The sequence below is a fragment of the Orycteropus afer genome, unplaced genomic scaffold (assembly GCF_000298275.1).
Source record: "Orycteropus afer afer isolate SDZICR_OR568_19922 unplaced genomic scaffold, OryAfe1.0 scaffold00198, whole genome shotgun sequence".
Classification (NCBI taxonomy): domain Eukaryota; kingdom Metazoa; phylum Chordata; class Mammalia; order Tubulidentata; family Orycteropodidae; genus Orycteropus; species Orycteropus afer.
Genome location: NW_006921785.1, coordinates 4408302 through 4425925, shown reverse-complemented (window position 1 = coordinate 4425925; position 17624 = coordinate 4408302). Strand labels below are relative to the sequence as shown.

General features: G+C 44.3%; 1 protein-coding gene across 1 annotated transcript in view; it reads left to right on the top strand.

Moving 5' to 3' along the window:
• Positions 1–12249, top strand: part of TMEM44 (transmembrane protein 44) — a 49163-nt gene extending 36914 nt beyond the window's left edge. Inside the window, 2 exon segments of the mRNA XM_042781942.1 lie at positions 8168–8200; positions 12154–12249. Of these exon segments, the coding sequence (XP_042637876.1) occupies positions 8168–8200; positions 12154–12249 (129 nt within the window).
• The last annotated feature ends 5375 nt before the right edge of the window (positions 12250–17624 follow it).

Here is a 17624-nt window from a genome sequence, read left to right as displayed (position 1 = left end):
GGCTTGTAGGGAGCGGGCTTTCAGGAGTAGCCTTCTCCCTTTCCAAGAGCAGCCAGCACAATGTCTTATGGGAGCAGAGTTGACTTTCTCCCGGTACTCACCAGAAAACTCACTGCCATGAGTTGATTTGACTCATAATGACCCCTCCTTGGGTTACCGAGGCGGTATCTCTATGGAAGTAGATTGCCCAATCTTCCTTCTGAGGAGTAGCTGGTGGGTTTGAACCACCAGCCTTCTGGTTAGCAGTCAAATGCCTTAGGCACTATGCCACCAGTGGCACTGCTAATGGTACCATGTTTCCCCTTTGTTTTTACCTGTTGGGAGGCAGGGCTATTGGTGCACAGAGAGACTTTGAAACCTGGCAGAGGACCAAAGGGCTGCTTTGTGAAACGCCTAAAGATTGCTGCTCCCATGCCTTTGTGTGTGAGTGTGAGTGTGTGTGTGTGTGTGTGTGTGAGAGAGAGAGAGAGAGATCTGGGTGAAAGTTTACAGAGCAAATTCATTTTCCAGACCACAGTTCTTACACATTTAGTTTCATGACATTGTTTGCAATTTCCATAATGTAAGAGTTCTCTTCTCACTTCCTCTCTGTGGTTTCCTTTTCCCTGTGTCCTTCTATCCTATGCATTCCTGCCCTCTGAGCTATCTCCCTGTGCAAATACTGCCCTTCTGATCTAAGGAGTGTACCCACTTGGTGTCCCATGCCTGTTTAAAATTTCATTTTTTAGCCTCTGGGATTCAAGAAAAGATGAGTCCACCTTTAGGACAAGAGTCTTTAGTCATTTTTCCTTTTCCTTCTGTGCTCCAGCAATGCCATAGTCCTGGTATAAGAAACTTTACAGGAATTCTTCAAGGAGGCTAGGAGAGTGACCATGAGTAGAGCTGGTACAAGTGTGTGTGTGTGTGCACATGTGTGCATATACAAGTGTGTGTGATGTGCATGTGTGCATGCACATGTGTGCACATGTCCAGGGAGAGGAGAGAGATAAGAACAGAGTCAAACACCAGATCACTCTGTGTGAAGAGGGTCAAGTCCCAGGCCTACATGTCCCTGCTAATTTTATGCCTCAGGCTCCTGATAACCAAGACTGCTCCCAATGCCAGCCAACCAGGGCACATTCCCTTAGACTTTTGCCATTCTTAAAGTCAAATCATTCTCTTAGGGAAAAAAAAAAAGTGTGTGTGTATATTTTTCTGACTATGAAAGTGGTAATTTTAGGGGAAATACATATAAGTATGAAAAAGAGGCCAGAACATCCCAGTTCAGGACACGATTTCTGTCCTCTACAGATCTGTTTTCTCCCTGGGGAGGTGAAGCCCCCTGCTATGAGACAGTGAGATAGAGTATAACACAGTTTACCCCAAAATGTGGGAGACAGTCAGCTGGTCCCACTGGGGGTGAGGAAAGGGGCCTCACTGGGCCCCCAAAGGGAAAGGGGCTGTGCAGGAGATCATGTCCACAGGGCTGGCTTCTCCCATTCTGCCAGCTGGCCTGGGTCTGCACTGGGCTTCCCTGGTCTTAGTTTTTCCCTCTGTAAAATGGGAACCATGAGCCCTGCCCTACCTATATCCCAGAAGGCATTTAGGGATCAAATCAGGATGCTGTGGACACTTGGCAAGACCTCCAAATACAGTGCAAGGTTGTGTAGTAGAAAACGGGCTGGAAGTGGGGGCCTGAGCTCCAATACTGTTTCTGACCCTTAAAGCCTAGTTACTGGCCGCACCTACTCATTTTTCTGGACCTGCTCTGAAAGTAGAGATACTGTCCCCAGGAATGTAGGTAAGGCCTGGCAAGTTGGGCTGGGAAGAGCTCTACTGCAGTAGAGTACTGTTCACATAAATGCAAATGGGGAAACTGCAGCTTTGGACTGGTATCTTCAAGGTTCCATTTAGCAATACAGTCCTAAGTGTGAAAGTGTATTGTTGGAGGAGATGGATTAATTACACTACGTTCATTCTTAGAAATAGAAAAGCTTCCATCAGGAACACAAAAAGTAAACCACCACCCAAGCATGTTGACTACCTTGATAGCACAGCAGCTAAGGCCCCGGTGGACAGTGTCTGCCCAGGTCCCACTCTCTGAAAACCTCTTCTGGCATCTCAGTCTCTGGAAAGCATCCAATCCTCCTGTCCACAATCCAGGTAAGACCCTTAGTGCTTCCACCTGGACCAGTGCAGAAGCTCTTGACTCAGCCCCTGCCTCCATCTCTCCTTTCTTTCCTATCCTACACAAAACATAGCATAGCATCTTCTCAGTACTTGAATCCAGTCCTGTTGCTTATCTTCTCTAAGGTCCTTTGTGATTTCCTACTGGGAGCTCTGGTAGCATAGTGCCTAAGGCACTTGACTGCCAACCAGAAGGCTGGCGGTTCAAATCCACCAGCCACTCCTCGGAAAGAAGGTTGGGCAATCTGCTTCCTTAGTGATACTGCCTCGGAAACCCAAGGAGGGGTCGCTATGAGTCGGGGCCGACTTGATGGCACACAACAACAACAACTGCTTACAGCATCCAAACACCTTATCCTGACCCTCAGGGCACTTCACCATCAGGTCTTGGCCAACTCTTTAGTCTCTTCTTGGTGAGTCCAGCCAGCTTTCCCTTTTCTGAGTTCCTTTGCTTAGCTGTATCTTCTCCACCTGCCGTTTAAGGCCATGGGCAAATTCTTTCTCCTCCAAGAAAGCTTCCTAGATCTCCTGAGTAAGGGTGGCAAATTTAGCAGCTGAAAAATACAAGATGATCAACAAGGTGGCACTGAGGAAGAGGAAGACACAGAGAGATATACAAGAGGTACAGACAACAAAGATAAACCCTTTGACATATACAATACTGCATTGTGAGTGATAACAAACATTAATCTACGGGTAAATAGATGGGTAGAAAGGCTGAATGATCAGGTATGTCTAGACAGAAGGGAATATATCCATGCCCATGTATAAGGTTGGCCAGATGATGTTTCTACATACATATTTGTATGTGCTGTAAGAATGTCCAAATATTAAAAAAAATAAAAAATAAAAAGAATGAATATATAATAGAGCTAACAAGGAGCAAAATAAATAAATAAAATAACCAGACACCCAGTGATATTTGAATAAACACTGAATTCTTTAGTGTAAGTTCAGATTTCCCTGGGTGTCCTGTATTTTATCTGACAACCCTACTCCTGAACCACACTTGATTATGCTCACTTTAAGGTAAACAAATCTTTCTGCAACCCACATCTTCAGTTCTTCAGGGCAACAATTGACAGCAAAGTTTCTTCCCCAAAATGCAGGAACAGAGCATGGCTGTCAAGGCCTTCCCACTGGTAGTCCTGGGATCTGACCTGAAAGCAGTATTTTATCTCCTTGTGACTGCAATTGGACATGCTCATTCTCACTCCCTGCTGCCAATCACTTCAATATATCATGGCCTCTCCTTATGGTCTTTTCCTTCCAAACTTGGGAGATTTCTGAAGTAAAGCTATGTGTCCTCTTTATAAAAGAAACTGATCCACTGTGGGTCAGAACTTTGCTTTCTCACTGATCCAATTCGTGATGGGTGTGTTGAGACCTGAGCAGAGGGAGGAGTGACTCACCCATGGCAGCCAGTGGTGAGGGAGCACTGTGCTCATATAGCACTTCATGATCTTTGAAGCATTTTCCTGTCTCACATCTCCCCCGCCCTCCCCCAAAGCCAGAGCTCACAAATTCAAATAGGACATGCTATGGCTCCCATGGGGAGCTCTGGTAGCATAGTGCCTAAGGCACTTGACTGCTAACCAGAAGGCTGGCGGTTCAAGCCCACCAGCCACTCCTCGGAAGGAAGATAGGGCAATCTACTTCCATAGTGATACTGCCACGGAAACCCAAGGAGGGGTCGCTATGAGTCGGGTCGACTTGACAGCACGTAACAACAACAACAACAACAACATGGCTCCCATGATCCTGAAGACCTTTTAAGGATATGACAAATCTCATTATATGTTAAGAGAGAAAAGCTGTTTGCACAATTTGATGACATATATGTATATGAACTATATACTATTCAGTAAATGTTTATATGTCCATAAACTGGGGAGGGGGGCAGTTGCTGCTAAGTCCAACTCGTGTGCAGAGTGGAACTGCATTCCGTAGGGTTTTTGAAGCTGTGACCTTTCAAGATTTCTAGGCCGTACTTCCAAGGCACCTCTAGGTATGTTCATTCCCAAACTTTTCAGTTACTAGTCAAGGGCTTACCTGTTTGCGCCACACAGGAACTCATGATATGCTCACAGAAGCTGTCTTATTGAGGGTAGAACAATTCATTATCCCTATTTCGTTGGAAACTTTTTCTATATGGAATGCGCTTTCCTCTTCAAATGGGGAAAAGACTATAAATTTTATTTATTTTTAGTTTTGGATGGGGCAGAGGTGAGGGACACCTTTTTGGTTTAATCGTACTTCATAGGTACATTATCATTAGTTTAAAAATAACATAAAAAAGAAATCCTGACTGCTATATCCACTAGAGGGCACTCTTCTTAAATTTTAACCGCTTGTGAAGCTGAAGATTTGGAAAGGAAGTTTTCATAGCTTCCTAACAATCCACTTGGGGGATTCTAAGCCTATGTATTTGTTTACTTATTTAGCTTGAAATAAAATTTTATTTTGGAATAATTTCAGATTTACAGGAAAGTTGCAAACATAGTACAATGAGTTCCTGTATAACCTTAGCAGTTTCCCCTGATGTTAACAACTTCCATAACCATGGTTACATTTGTCAGGACTAAGAAATTCACATTGGCCCATCACTATTCACTGAATTACAGGCTGTATTTGGATTTTACTGGCTTTTCCACTAAAGTTCTTTTTCAGTTCCAGGATCCAATTCACAATACCACATTCATTTTATAGTTTTTTTTTAACAAACAAACAAATACAACACCCTACTCACTGTGGTAACCAAAAATTACCACTTATATTTTGCATGACTATAAGCATCTGCAGTTTTTAAAGAAAGGACAGGTTGGCTTTTTTTTTTTTTTTAATCTCTTTTTATTTCCCTTACATTTGTAAAAAAAGTTTCTCAGCTTTCCCAGCCCCCACCTTATGCTGTCTATATGTCTGTCTTTGCAGTGTGTATGGAAATGTCATTTTTAGTAATTTTGTGTCGCCTTCAATGCACCTGCCTTTTTGTAGTTTAAATCCTCCCCCCACCCCAACATGGATTGTTGTTGTTGTTGTTATGTGCCATCGAGTCGGACCTGACTCATAGCGACCCCTCCCTGGGTTTCCAAGGCAGTATCACTACAGAAGTAGATCGCCCCATCTTCCTTCCAAGGAGTTGCTGGTGTGTTTGAACCACCAGCCTTCTGGTTAGCAGTCAAGTGCCTTAGGCACTATGCTACCAGAGCTCCCTAAGAAGAATAATGCTAAGGAATTATTAATTTTGTATAATGTAGGATCACAATGAGTTCTGGTAGCGTAGTGCCTAAGGCACCTGACTGCTAACCGGAAGGCTGGTGGTTCAAACCCACTAGCCACTCCTCGGAAGGCAGGTTGGGCAATCTACTTCCGTAGTGATACTGCCTCGGAAACCCAAGGAGGGGTCGCTATGAGTGGGGTCTGACTCGATGGCACATAACAACAACAACATGAGTGGGAATTGATTCAGTGGCAACTGGTTAATATGACATTGTGCTTATGATTAAAAAGAAGAAATCCTCATCTGTGAGATACATAATAAAATATTTGCCAATAAAATGATTTATTTTAAAATACCTCTGCAAAAAAAAAATGGGTGGGGGAGATAGATAACTAAAGCGGAATGAGTTCATGAGTGTTCATTATATTATTCTTTGTGTGTGTGTGTGTGTGTGCACGCATAACTGAAAATATTATAATTTGGGTTATTTAAAATAAAATTAAAAAAATTGAACAGTAGAGGTTTTGTTTTAATGTAATAATAACCCCCAAGTACTATAGACTGCTCAAATTGGCGGCTACTCCATTTAACAAAACTTTCCTAGACCAGGAGGACTTTTGTGTCAGAAATATATGTCTCCCAGGCACTGTGTGAAGATGCTTTGGTGGCAAACAGTGAAGTATTCGGCCATTAACTGAAAAGTTGGAGTTCGAACCCACTAGCCTCTCCAAGGGAGAAAAGACTTAGCAGTCTGTTCTCGTAAAGATTATAGCCTAGGAAACTGTGTGTGGGCAGTTCTGCTTTGTCATATGGGGTTGCTATGAGTCTGTGGTGCAGTGAATTACTTAATATGACCCTTCTAGTCATAGTCTTGTAATACTCCCACCAAATCTACGTAAGTAAGATGCTTGTGGCCCACCAAGGGGATTGGATAGCTTGTTAATAGTACAAATAAAGTACATAGCACTCTTGTGTGGCCAGGACCATGAAAATAAGATGTATGGAACCCTAATGAGGGGATTGGTCATTGTTGCCCTTTCATTGGCTTAGAAGAGAGCCAGTTCCCAAGGAGAGAAGGGACTTCATGTCCACCAAGAAAGAAGAGCCAGGAGTGGGGCATATCCTTCAGACCCAGGGTTCCTGTGCTGGGAGCCTCCTGGACCCAGAAGACAGAGCAATAGAGATGTAACACTGGAGAGACAGTGAGGAACAGTGACAAAGAGACAGCAGCAGCAGAGGCAGCGAGAACCAGGAGGTGGGCTTCCCAGCCCAGACAGTGAGAGAGCTAAGTGCTTTCAGGCAGCAAGCTTGCTGGAGGAGAAGAGTGCCTCCAGGTACCTATCAGTAGAGCTAAAAGAACTTTGTAACACTTAGCTGAGCAGAGCAGAGTCCAGGCAGGCCTAGGAGGCTCCTCAGGGCCGAGGACAGGGAAGGACAGGGAGAGGACTGCCGGCAGCACAGGTGAGAAGAGGCTGTCCTGATCAAAGAACTGTGTCCTGAATTGTTATTCCCGTTCTGAATTATAACCAGTTACTTCTCTAATAAGCTCCATAATTGTGAGGATTGTCTGTGAGTTCTGTGTGGCCATTGCAACTAAATTACCAAACCCAGCGGAGAAGCAGAAAGTGCCATGGGAGGGACAGCTGGTGTCAGAAGTGGTAGAAAGGTTGGAGGGTGGCAGCATGTCTGACCTCCACCTCACAAGAATCAGCTTTGGGCTGATGCAGATTGTGATCCCCCTTCCCCCTGATGAAGTTAAACAAGGAGGTCAGACGCCTCCACCATGCCATTTTAACAGAGTCAGAATCAACTCGATAACACACAACAACAGCAGGCACTGTGTGAGGTGCCAGAGGAACAAGAGCAGACCAGGGAGCCCGCCCTTCAGGCATAGTTGAGGTTTGGGGTGGGACCAACCATGCAGTAAATGCTGATTCAACATGAATCTTGGCTGGTAACAAATACCCCGTATTGGCAAGGTGAGGATTTTATTTGCATCTCTCTTTATTAGTTTTATGGGTTTGAGTTGACTCATGTCAGCCATGTGGTTAGTAATTGGGAGATTTATCATTATTACTCCTTGTCTTAGTTATCTAGTGCTGCTATAACAGACATACTACGAGTGGGTGGCTTTGACAAACAGAAATTTATTTTCTCACAATTTTATAAGGCTAGAAGTCTGAATTCAGGATGCCAGCTGTAGGGAAAGGCTTTCTGTCTGCCGGCTCTGAAGGAAGATCCTTGTCTCTCTGAGTTGCTGCTCCTGGATGATCTTCACGTGCCTTGGCCTCTCTCTTCCTGTCTCTGCTTCTTTTGCTTGCCTGTTTAATCTCTTTGATATCTCAGATGAGATTGATTTAAGACACACCCTAAGTGTTACTGCCTCAGTCACATAACCAAGACAACCCATTCCCAAATGGGATTATAACCACAGGCATAGAGGTTAGGATTTACAACACATTTTGTAAATGTAAGAGGGGGGGCACACAATTCAATCCATAACACTCCTAATAATAATAATTTCTAATAATAGTTATTTTAAAATCCCTGTAGACTATAATTTCCCAAGGACCTGCAGCCTTTCATAATTATCATAATTATTCTGTTGCTCCTTTAACTAAATTGTAACCTATTGTAGCTGCTGCCTGCCTGCTTGCTGAAGTCAGCTGTTCCTGGGGCCTGCCTCCTGGCTAACTGGCTGGCACTGAGCTCTGCGCTGCTCTGTGATGGTGGCAAAATATATCCGACACTTTTCCTATCTTTTTTTTTTTTACTCTGCAGCAGAAGTATTGGGAGGCCCTAAACTCAGAGCAGGTATGGATAATCATGCTGTCTCTTTATTCTAGGAGAGACTTCCTGTGGCTTGATGTCAGCTCCTGTTTGTTTGTTTGCTCTGAATCTCTCAGTGTGACTTTTTCAAGACCTGGAGAAGAAGTAGACATCTTTGGAGATGACTGGGCTCTTTCAACTAATGAAATATTGGTTTCATATTGCATGCTCTCTTTTTTTTATAATTTCATTTTTTTATTATGGTTGAGAATACACACAGCAGAGCATACACTGATTAATGGTTTCTACATGTACAATTCAGTGATATTGATTACATTTTTTGAGTTGTGCAACCATTCTCAGCCTTCTTTTCTGAGTTGTTCCTCCCTCATTATCATAAATTCACTGCCCCCTCAGTTTCCTATCTAACCTTTCAAGTTGCTGCTATCAATTTGATCCCATATAGATACATCTTAAAAGAACATAATGCTCAAGGCAGACATTCTTAACTAGGCAATAGTTACTAGCTTTGGGAGTTCATCTAGTGTCCTTGGTTCCAGAAAATCAGGAGTCCATGGAAATTTGAAATCGTTTGACATTTCCCCCCTTTTGATCAGGATTCTTCGATAGAATCTTTGACCAAAATGTTCAGTAATGGTAGCCAGGTACTATCCAGCTCTTCTGGTCTCATGGCAAAGGAGGCATTTGTTCATGGAGGCAGTTAGCCACACATTCCATTTCCTTCTCCTATTCCTATTAATTGCATTGATTAAGGGTAGGGTTTCACAGCCAACTAATATAATTGTTGTCAATAAGTTGTACACCTGTAAAAAGTTGAATTGGCAAATGTTGTGTGATAGATACTTTTATAGTGACAAAAAGAAAAAAAGAGCAACTACTGAGGCTGCTTATGTTCAACCAAACACCTTATGGAGTTTGGTTCCTTTGTTTGAAGATTTAGGATGATGGTTTCATGGGCCCCCAGTTGCTTGGCCTAATACCAGTTTAGTACTTCTGTTCTGCCTCCTAGTTCATTGTTTAGTGCCTGGGGTCGTAAAATCTTGCAAGCAGCTATCCAAGGCACAACAATTGGTCTCTATTTGCCTGGAGCAACAGAAGAAGATGGAGAGTCAGTTCCTGTTTTTATTAGACTTGACAGCACATAACAACAACAACAACCTGGGTCAAGGGACCCATGCCAAATTCCTTTAGAAAAAAAGAATATAAAGGCAAGAGGCAAGTCTGAGGATCAATGGAATTTTCAGCACTCTCTTTCTCCTTTGCAGAAAGCAGTTCTTTCTGCTTTGGGGATTTTCAGATTAGTCCAAATCATCACGTAGGGACTCAGAGAAGATACATAAGCCAAAGAAAAGACATGGTTTGGAACAAAAGTCTGAACAAACTGAGTAACTGCAGGTTAGCAATGGTGGTAGTGTTGGGAGCGGCTGCAGTAGTTGTTGAAATCAATGTTCCCACCCACTGTCAGTCTGAGGCCTTGGGCAGCTGGCTACTGACTCCAGGCCACTCTTCCTCTAAGTGACAGATAAGTGCATGTTTTAAGACAACCACCAGTGCCTGCCAGCTCCCAAGATTGTTTCTGATACAAAAGGAGATATCTTTTCTTACATTGTCTTTATGCCTGCATCCCAGCAATATTTTTTTAACACCTAATAATGGGAGCTCTGGTAGCGTAGTGCCTAATGCATTTGACTGCTAACCAGAAGGCTGGGGGTTCAAATCCACCAGCCACTCACTCCTTGAAGGAAGATGGGGCAATCTACTTCCGTAGTGATATCGCCTTGGAAACCCAAGGAGGGGTCGCTATGAGTCGGGTCTGACTCCACGGCATATAACAACAACAACAACAATGAGATTTTTAAACACATTATTCTGGGGATTCTGAACTTTTGAAATGTTTTGTAAGGCTTAAAGCGCTTCAAATAATTCACTTGGTGAAGGTGGACGGTTGTGTCTGTTTGTAGGCAGCTGAATTGGTTAGGACTGGAAGAATCAGTGGAGGAGCTAGAGCAGTGGTTCCCAAACTTGACAGCATCTGAAAATACCCTGCTCAGAAGGATGCACAGGACTAGACAGTGTTGCATTCTGTTACACATGAGTCAGAGATGACTCCATGGCAACTAACAACAACAACAAAGAATCACCCACAGAGCCTGTTACAATGCCATACCTTAGGTTCTTACCCACAGATAGGGACTGGGGTGGGCTCCTGACATCAGCCTTTCTAACGAGCAGCCTGAGTGCTTCTGGTATGGCTGATGCACAGCACAGTCTTAGAATTGTGATTTATAACATGGGCCTTGGCTTGGAAACAGCATCCATCACACCATTCCTCCTCAGAGAACAAAACAGGCCCCTCATTCTGCCCTTGCGCAAGTTGAGTCCTATAGGCTGAGAGGCCAGGCTGGCTTTTTTACTTGAACTTTTGATAATGTCAGGAAGGATTTGGTGACAGGTGTGCAACCACATACAAGTGAGAAGTTAGTATCTGAATTGGCTGGCACAGCCCCAACAGGTACAGGAGCAGCTGAGAGCTGTTGAACCAAGTCGGCTTAATGCCTGTCCTGCAGGGTCATGGGAGATGAGATGGCCTTTTATACATGACACACTTTTTCAATTACCAATTAGTAGAACTCAGTTATTATCAGTAAAGCACTAAGTGGATTGGGTTCATTCTGTGTTCAAAATTGGTGTTTGACAGTTGACATGGTGAGGGCATTGTTGGTCAGTGGCTCAGGGAGCCCTGAAGACCTTACCTGGGACCTTTAGGGGCTGAACTGTTTGATTCAGCTTAAGTCTGAGCAGCTGGTGGATATCTCTTATGTACACCCAGGTCTGTTTTCTTGCTCAAATACATCGTTCTGTTGTGGTCCAGGTTGACATATTATACATAGCTTTTGCTTATTGTTTCCTGGCTCTTTCAGAATTGTCACATGTGACCTTATGGCTCAGAATCATCAGTCATAGCAACTCAGAAATGGAGGAGATTTATTATCTTGTTACTGATCCGGTGCCACTACTTACACATGGGGAAACTGAGACCCAAAGAAGCAAAAGATTGCACTGCAAGTTGGTGACAGAAGGAGAACTTGAGCCTAATTCCCACTTGCCTCCATGGTTGGAATTTCAAAGGAAGCACACAAGATTCCCTTGTCCTTGATCCCTGTGTAAAATTCCCTCTCTCATCTGTCATATTGGAACAATAGAAAGATTTTGCAAATAGCTTCATTAATGCTTGCGTGCCCACTTTTTTTCCCCTAACGTTTCACTCCTACTTCTACAAATTTCAATTTTTCATACTTAGTTGAGGCTATAACCATGAAATAGGTTGTGTTTATTTTTGACTTGTTTACTGAATCTTGAGTTTACAGGAAACACCTTAGGAGGGGCAAGGCCAGACCTGTTCTGTTCCCTGCTGTTGAGGAGCTCATCATCTACCTGAGAGGACAAGGCAAATGCCTTGACCCAGAGAAAAGGCTGAGTTGTCCATGCTCAGCTGCAAATGACTGGCATAGGTAGTACAAAGAGAAAAGGTGATGAGAGCTCAGTAGGCTAAAGCAGTCAGGGGAGGCTTCCTGGAGGAGAAGGCACTTACCTGAGCCATAAAGAATAGGTTGAGTTTGTCTGGTCTTTTCCAGGAATGAGCTAGGCATGGAGGTGGGACTTCTTAGGATAAAAGGAACATGATTCAAACCCAATAGAGAAGGACTTGGTGAAGGCAGAGAACAGTGAAAAAATAGGGTAGGAATGGAAGTAGGGCTGGTCTGTTCCAGATGACTCTCCATTGACCCTTTGGTTTAAAGTTATACTTGCCCCTTATGCCCTAGAAATATGGGCCTGTTTAACCTGTCCTTACCTGTTTGTCCTTGTCTGTGCCTGAACCAAATGAGCCAGGATGAAGGTGGTGTTTGAGGGTAAGAATTTTAAGAGACGGGAAGGGTGCATTCCATGAGGGTACTATTTGTGTCTTTCCTTCACAGTGGGATCCTGAAGATGTGAACCTTGAAAGGAGCAAAGAAAACATGGAGATGCTCAGATCCCAGGCCCACAGGGGTTCCATGAGCCAATGGACTTGACCTCTAATGATTAACACCTTCTGGAGCCAGACCATCAGCACAGAACCCAACAAGGTCAGACTTTCAGCAGGAACTGAGCCGGGAATAACCTGCTGTGACACTTGTAGCAGACCTTTAAGCTGCTCGAGAGGCCGCCCAGGAAAGTGAGGAACCAAGAGCTGTCAGTGAGTTCACCTGGTCTACGTCACAGCACAAAGTGGAACTAAGACCTTGGATCCTGTGGACAGACCTGGATATGCCAAGTTTGTTCTGAAGATCAGAAGTTCACAGACCACTCTTGCATTGTAAAGATAAATCTTCATCTAAAGGACATTGGACTGACCATCTTTTCCTTTTTTCACTTTAGGCTCAACGATACCCTGAATACCTGCTTGTGCCAGAAATGAGTTCCTCTAACAAAGAGCTAGTGTATCTCAGCAGAGCCCCATTCCATAAGACTTGGCTAAGCCCAGAGATGAGAGCGGTGGGTCTTCATGGTGGTGGGCCTGGGGCGTGTACCCAGCAACTGACAGGACCTGGAGTCTGCCTTCTGGTCACCTACTTGACTTTTCTGCTGGAAGTTCTAGATAGGAGTTCTTGGGTCAACCAAGTGTTTCTGAGATCACTGGTATTGCAAGGGCAAGCAAGGCAAATTGCTCTAGGTACCAGGACTTCCTTCCACTTGACAAGGTGTGCGCTTGGCAGGGTTTGCAGGTAAAGGGATGCTTCAAGAGGTAATTGAAAGCATGCAGAGGGTAAGAGGTTAAGTTCAAGCAGAGTGAACTCCATTTTTGGATTGTTATTTTGATACTGTGGTCATGGGTGAGGGTAAGGGTGGAAGGAATGGGGGTAAGGTGGGAGGGAACACTGGAGTGAATAAAGCTTTACTGAAAGAATTAAAGTATCTCACTGTGGAGCACAGCAATAAGTCAATCCCAGCAAAGTCAAAGAAGTCTACCACAAGGAGAACTGGGAGAGATGCCAAGAAACACAGCTCGGCTCCTGGCTGGCCCACAGCAGCCTATCTGACTCGGCCACAACTGCCCACTTTCTCCTAAGGGGAATCCAAGTCCCAGCAGCAGGAAGGAGGGACCACCTCCTGGAAGCAGGTTGGCTCTGCAGGTCTCTGCATAGATCCTAATCCCCTGGGTAACCTTTGACCTAAAGGCACATTTCAAGCCACCTCATTTATCCCCTTTATCCAGACTTCTTTGGTCCCTGGTTGTCTCATAAGAGAAAGTATCCTAAGTCAACTTTGTTCTATGATCTTAATCACTGAAGCTGTACTTTGTGGGAAAAGGAAGATTTGGATGGGCCAGAGGAAGGGAATGGGCATTCCAACAGGTGAAATGGTATAGAGGATTGGAAGCTGGGAAGGGTGGAATCTAGCCAAGGAAGAGTCTGATGTGGCCAAAGTGGGGGTTGCTGCTGTAGGGGATGTAGAAGAGGTGGAAAAGAACCAGACGGTGGAGCCTAGGGAGTTAGTACTTGCTTCGGTGACCAAAGTAGCTGTGGAAGAACTGGAGTTGGTGCTGACTGACTTGCTTCAGGTAGACCACACCTAACGGACGAGTTTATCACCCCTAAGGTCACAGTTAGGAGCTCTGGTAGCATAGTGGCTAAAGCACTTGACTGCTAACCAGAAGGCTGGCGGTTCAAATCCACCAGCCACTCCTCGGAAGGAAGGTTGGGCAATCCTACTTCCGTAGTGATACTGCCTCGGAAACCCAAGGAGGGGTCGCTATGAGTCGGGGCTGACTCGACGGCACATAACAACAACAACAACAACAAGGTCACAGTTGCTCAGGAAGCAGAAGTGCACAGAGGTTCAGAATGAACATGGGGACCACCCATTGCCATCAAGTCAATTCTGATGAATAGTGACCCTATAGGATAAAGCAGAACTTCCCTCATAGGCTTTCCAAGGCTGTAAATCTTTACAGAAGCAGACTGCCTCATCTTTCTCTGGGTTTGAACCACTGACATTTTGGTTAGCAGCTAAATGTTTTAACCACTACACCACCAGAGCTCCTGAAAATGGAGACAGAGTATGCTTAACCTAAAGGGTATTGAGAGGTAATATCAGGGCAGGAAGAAGACTCATCTCATCTTTAGGAAAGCAGAAGGCATGAGGATAGAATGACGTCTTCCCTTTGGCACATCTCCCCTCCCTCAAGGGGGAATGGATCATGTTCCCTGGAACACAATATTGGTCGGATCCTGAAAGATATGGCCATTTATACAAGTCCATTAAATGATCTTGCTGGCTTTGAGGCAGCACAACTACTTGAGTCCCAGATACTGTCTCCTTGGATCCCACCCTCTTAGTCTCCTCTCTTCACCAACCAGTTCCTATTATGCTGATCCCTGTCATCCTGGACTAAAAACTGAGTCTCTTCATCCAAAGTGCATCATCAAACTGGGAATTTTGGAGCAAAGTTTGACCTCGATGAGAACCTGCCCATCAGCAAAGCTCTGGAACTGTGGAGCCTTTGCAAAGTGCTGCCAACCAAAATGCCTTTCTCTTCTTGCACCTAAAGCACAATTTAAAAAAAAAAAAAAAATAGCCTTTCTCTTAGCAGGTGTGTCCTTGCCCTGGGCTTGCAGTTTTAGATATTAATCAGGCTGGGAGGGCCACAGGAATGACTGGTCCTTGAGGAGCAGTACAAAGGATTACCCATACTGGGGAGGGGCTGGGGAGCACTTACCTGGAGATAAGATGGTATTATAAAGTCTTAGTTGTACATCCTATTATCTGCATAGCTTGGGGCATGTTACCTAACCTTTCTGAAATCCTGAGGCAGACTAGGAATATTTACTAGGAAACTGTGATATATATGAAAGTGCATAACACAACATAGACCTTAAAGAGAGATTTGTTTCCTTCTTTCCCAATACTTCTTGGCAGTTTTGCCAAATACACACTAAAAGCTACTAGTGACTAATTCAGAGAAATAAGAGCCACAGATAGGAGGCCTTGAGGTTTGAAGCCCCTCAGAAATCCCAGTGAGTGCTTATCCAGTCACTGTTTAAGCTTTTCTAGAGAAAGGGGAGTCACCACTTCCCAAAGATGTATCGTTTAAGGAGAGCTCTGAGCACTAAGCTTTTCTTAAAAGCTTGTCTGGGTACTTCAGGATGATGGAGAGATTTATGAGCATCGTCTGATAGCACATTCCCATCATAACCATTTCAACGGGGTAGGAACTCCTGTCTGTAAGGAGAGGCGCAAGGGCCAGTCTCCAGGTCTGCCACTGAACTCTGTGATCTTTGTCGAGCTGTTTCCCTAGTGGGATTAGTCTCATTTGTAAAATGATAGGCTAGATTTCTGTTATTTTTTCCCTTTTATGAATATACCAATCTTTTCCACAAAAGACTGTAACATCTTTATAAACTCTCAAGAGAGACATTAAGACAAATTTCAGATGTACTCTGAAAATAAGTTTCATTCTCTAATACATAGTTCTTTGTTTGGATTTTGCTATCCGTTTAAGACGTTTTAGAAAATATAAAACCTGCCTTTTACTAAGAACCCAGTCTTTATTTGCTGTGACAGAAGAGGTCACAGCATTTAACCTTTTTAGAATTTTCAGATTTCTTCCAATTCTGAAAACGAAAAATTTTAACACCTTGTTTCCAAAGTTGGGATTGTGGTCACTTTCCTCACTTTCTTCATTAATACTGACAGGCTCTTTTATTTTCTTATTTATTTATTTTTATAGTGCTTTAGGTGCAAGTTTACAAAGCAGAGTTTGTTTTATGTTCAACATTTAGTGTACATTTGGTTTCACTCTCCAGTTATCATCCCCAACCCTAACCCCTCACTGCCCAGTAACCCCAAACCCCCACTCCCCCATTCTCCGCCCCTCATTGTTATGAACTCCTGTGTGTCCTGCATTTCCTCCGTGCCTGCAAATGTTGCCCCTCTGGTGCCCCGTGATCAATTGCTCCAAGGGATGCATTTCCATAGCGTATGTGGTGCATCACCCTGGGTTGGGTGGTCTGCATGTACATCTTGTTTACTATTGGGCTGAGAGCCAACCCCTGGGAGTAAATTTTATTCCAGGCCCCCAAGTGTATCCCAGGGCCATACTGACAGGCTCTTTTATTAGTTTGTTTTGGTCAAGTCTCATTCTTGCTAAACCATCTATTTCAATGAAGGACAGGAGAAATATTTTCTACAGTGCAGCAATGAATTTGGATCAATCACTAAGGAAAGGAAGGGTGGAAGGTGCTTTGGAGAATCTCAAATTAATTTTGCAACATTTCCAATATTCTCTCCACTTCTTTTTCTGTCCCTTCCTGGTCATCCTCCTCTACTTCCAACTATGCAGGTACTGGCTCTTGGACATTGTTTTTTCTGCAGTTCGGGTGGACAGTTTGGCAAGGAGGCTCTGTCTTGAAAAAACCCCAAATAGAATGCAAAGTTGCGGAAGATCTCTCTTCAAAAATTACACATGCCTGTCTAGTAGTATTCCAAAGGTCATCAGATGAGGGGCGGTCTTAGAAAAGAAATCAAGGCATGGTGTTACACCAAATGATTTAGAAGACATTTCATTTGCTTTCTCTACATAACTGAAAGCAGGGCGCTTCATTAAATAGCTCGCTAACTTCAAGTGCCTCAGTTAATCTGTCGTTTGGCGAACTGGGCATAATTCCACTGGAAATTTTCCATAAACTGCGGGTATTGGCGACAGACACCCGGTTCCTCTCATCTTTGTCTTCAGGGTCTGCAGCAGTGACTGCAACGGGCCTATCCCTCTCTTGGCTCATGTGTCCCCTCTTCAAAATCCACTGGCTCATTCTCCGTCTCCCCCGCGGGGTAGTAAGTAGCCTCCTCGAATTGCGAATTGCGGGCGAATCCCATGCAGTAACTGCCGAGAATTAAATCCCGGCTCCTTCTCGGAGAAGCCGCAGAACTCGATAACTATTGTGCAGTTAAACCGCCGCCAGGGCACTTCCCGGAAGAAAGGAAATGCAGGGCTAGGCGCTTGCGCACTCCGCAGTTGCACCCTCGTGGGTTGCACCGAGCTCCGGACTCTGCAGGGGACGTCTTGCACGAGTTCCAATTTCGCGGCGTTTACCGGCCGCCTGGTGCCCGGAAACCTGCAGAGGGCGGCTCTGTGGTGTAAAATGCACATTGGTTTCTTAAGGAAATAGTTACAAAGTTATTTCATGGTTCCTAGCGCAGCACCCATTATGGTGTACTGTGGAAGGCTGACGGTTCAAACCCACCAGCCACTCCTCAGAAGGAAGGTTGGGCAATCTATTTCTATAGTGATACTGCCTTGGCAACCCAAGGAGGGGTCACTATGAGTTAGGGCCAAATCGACAACAATAATAACATAGCAGGAGCCCTAACTCCATTTTGAGTCTTGACAAGCTCAGATGCCACTTGA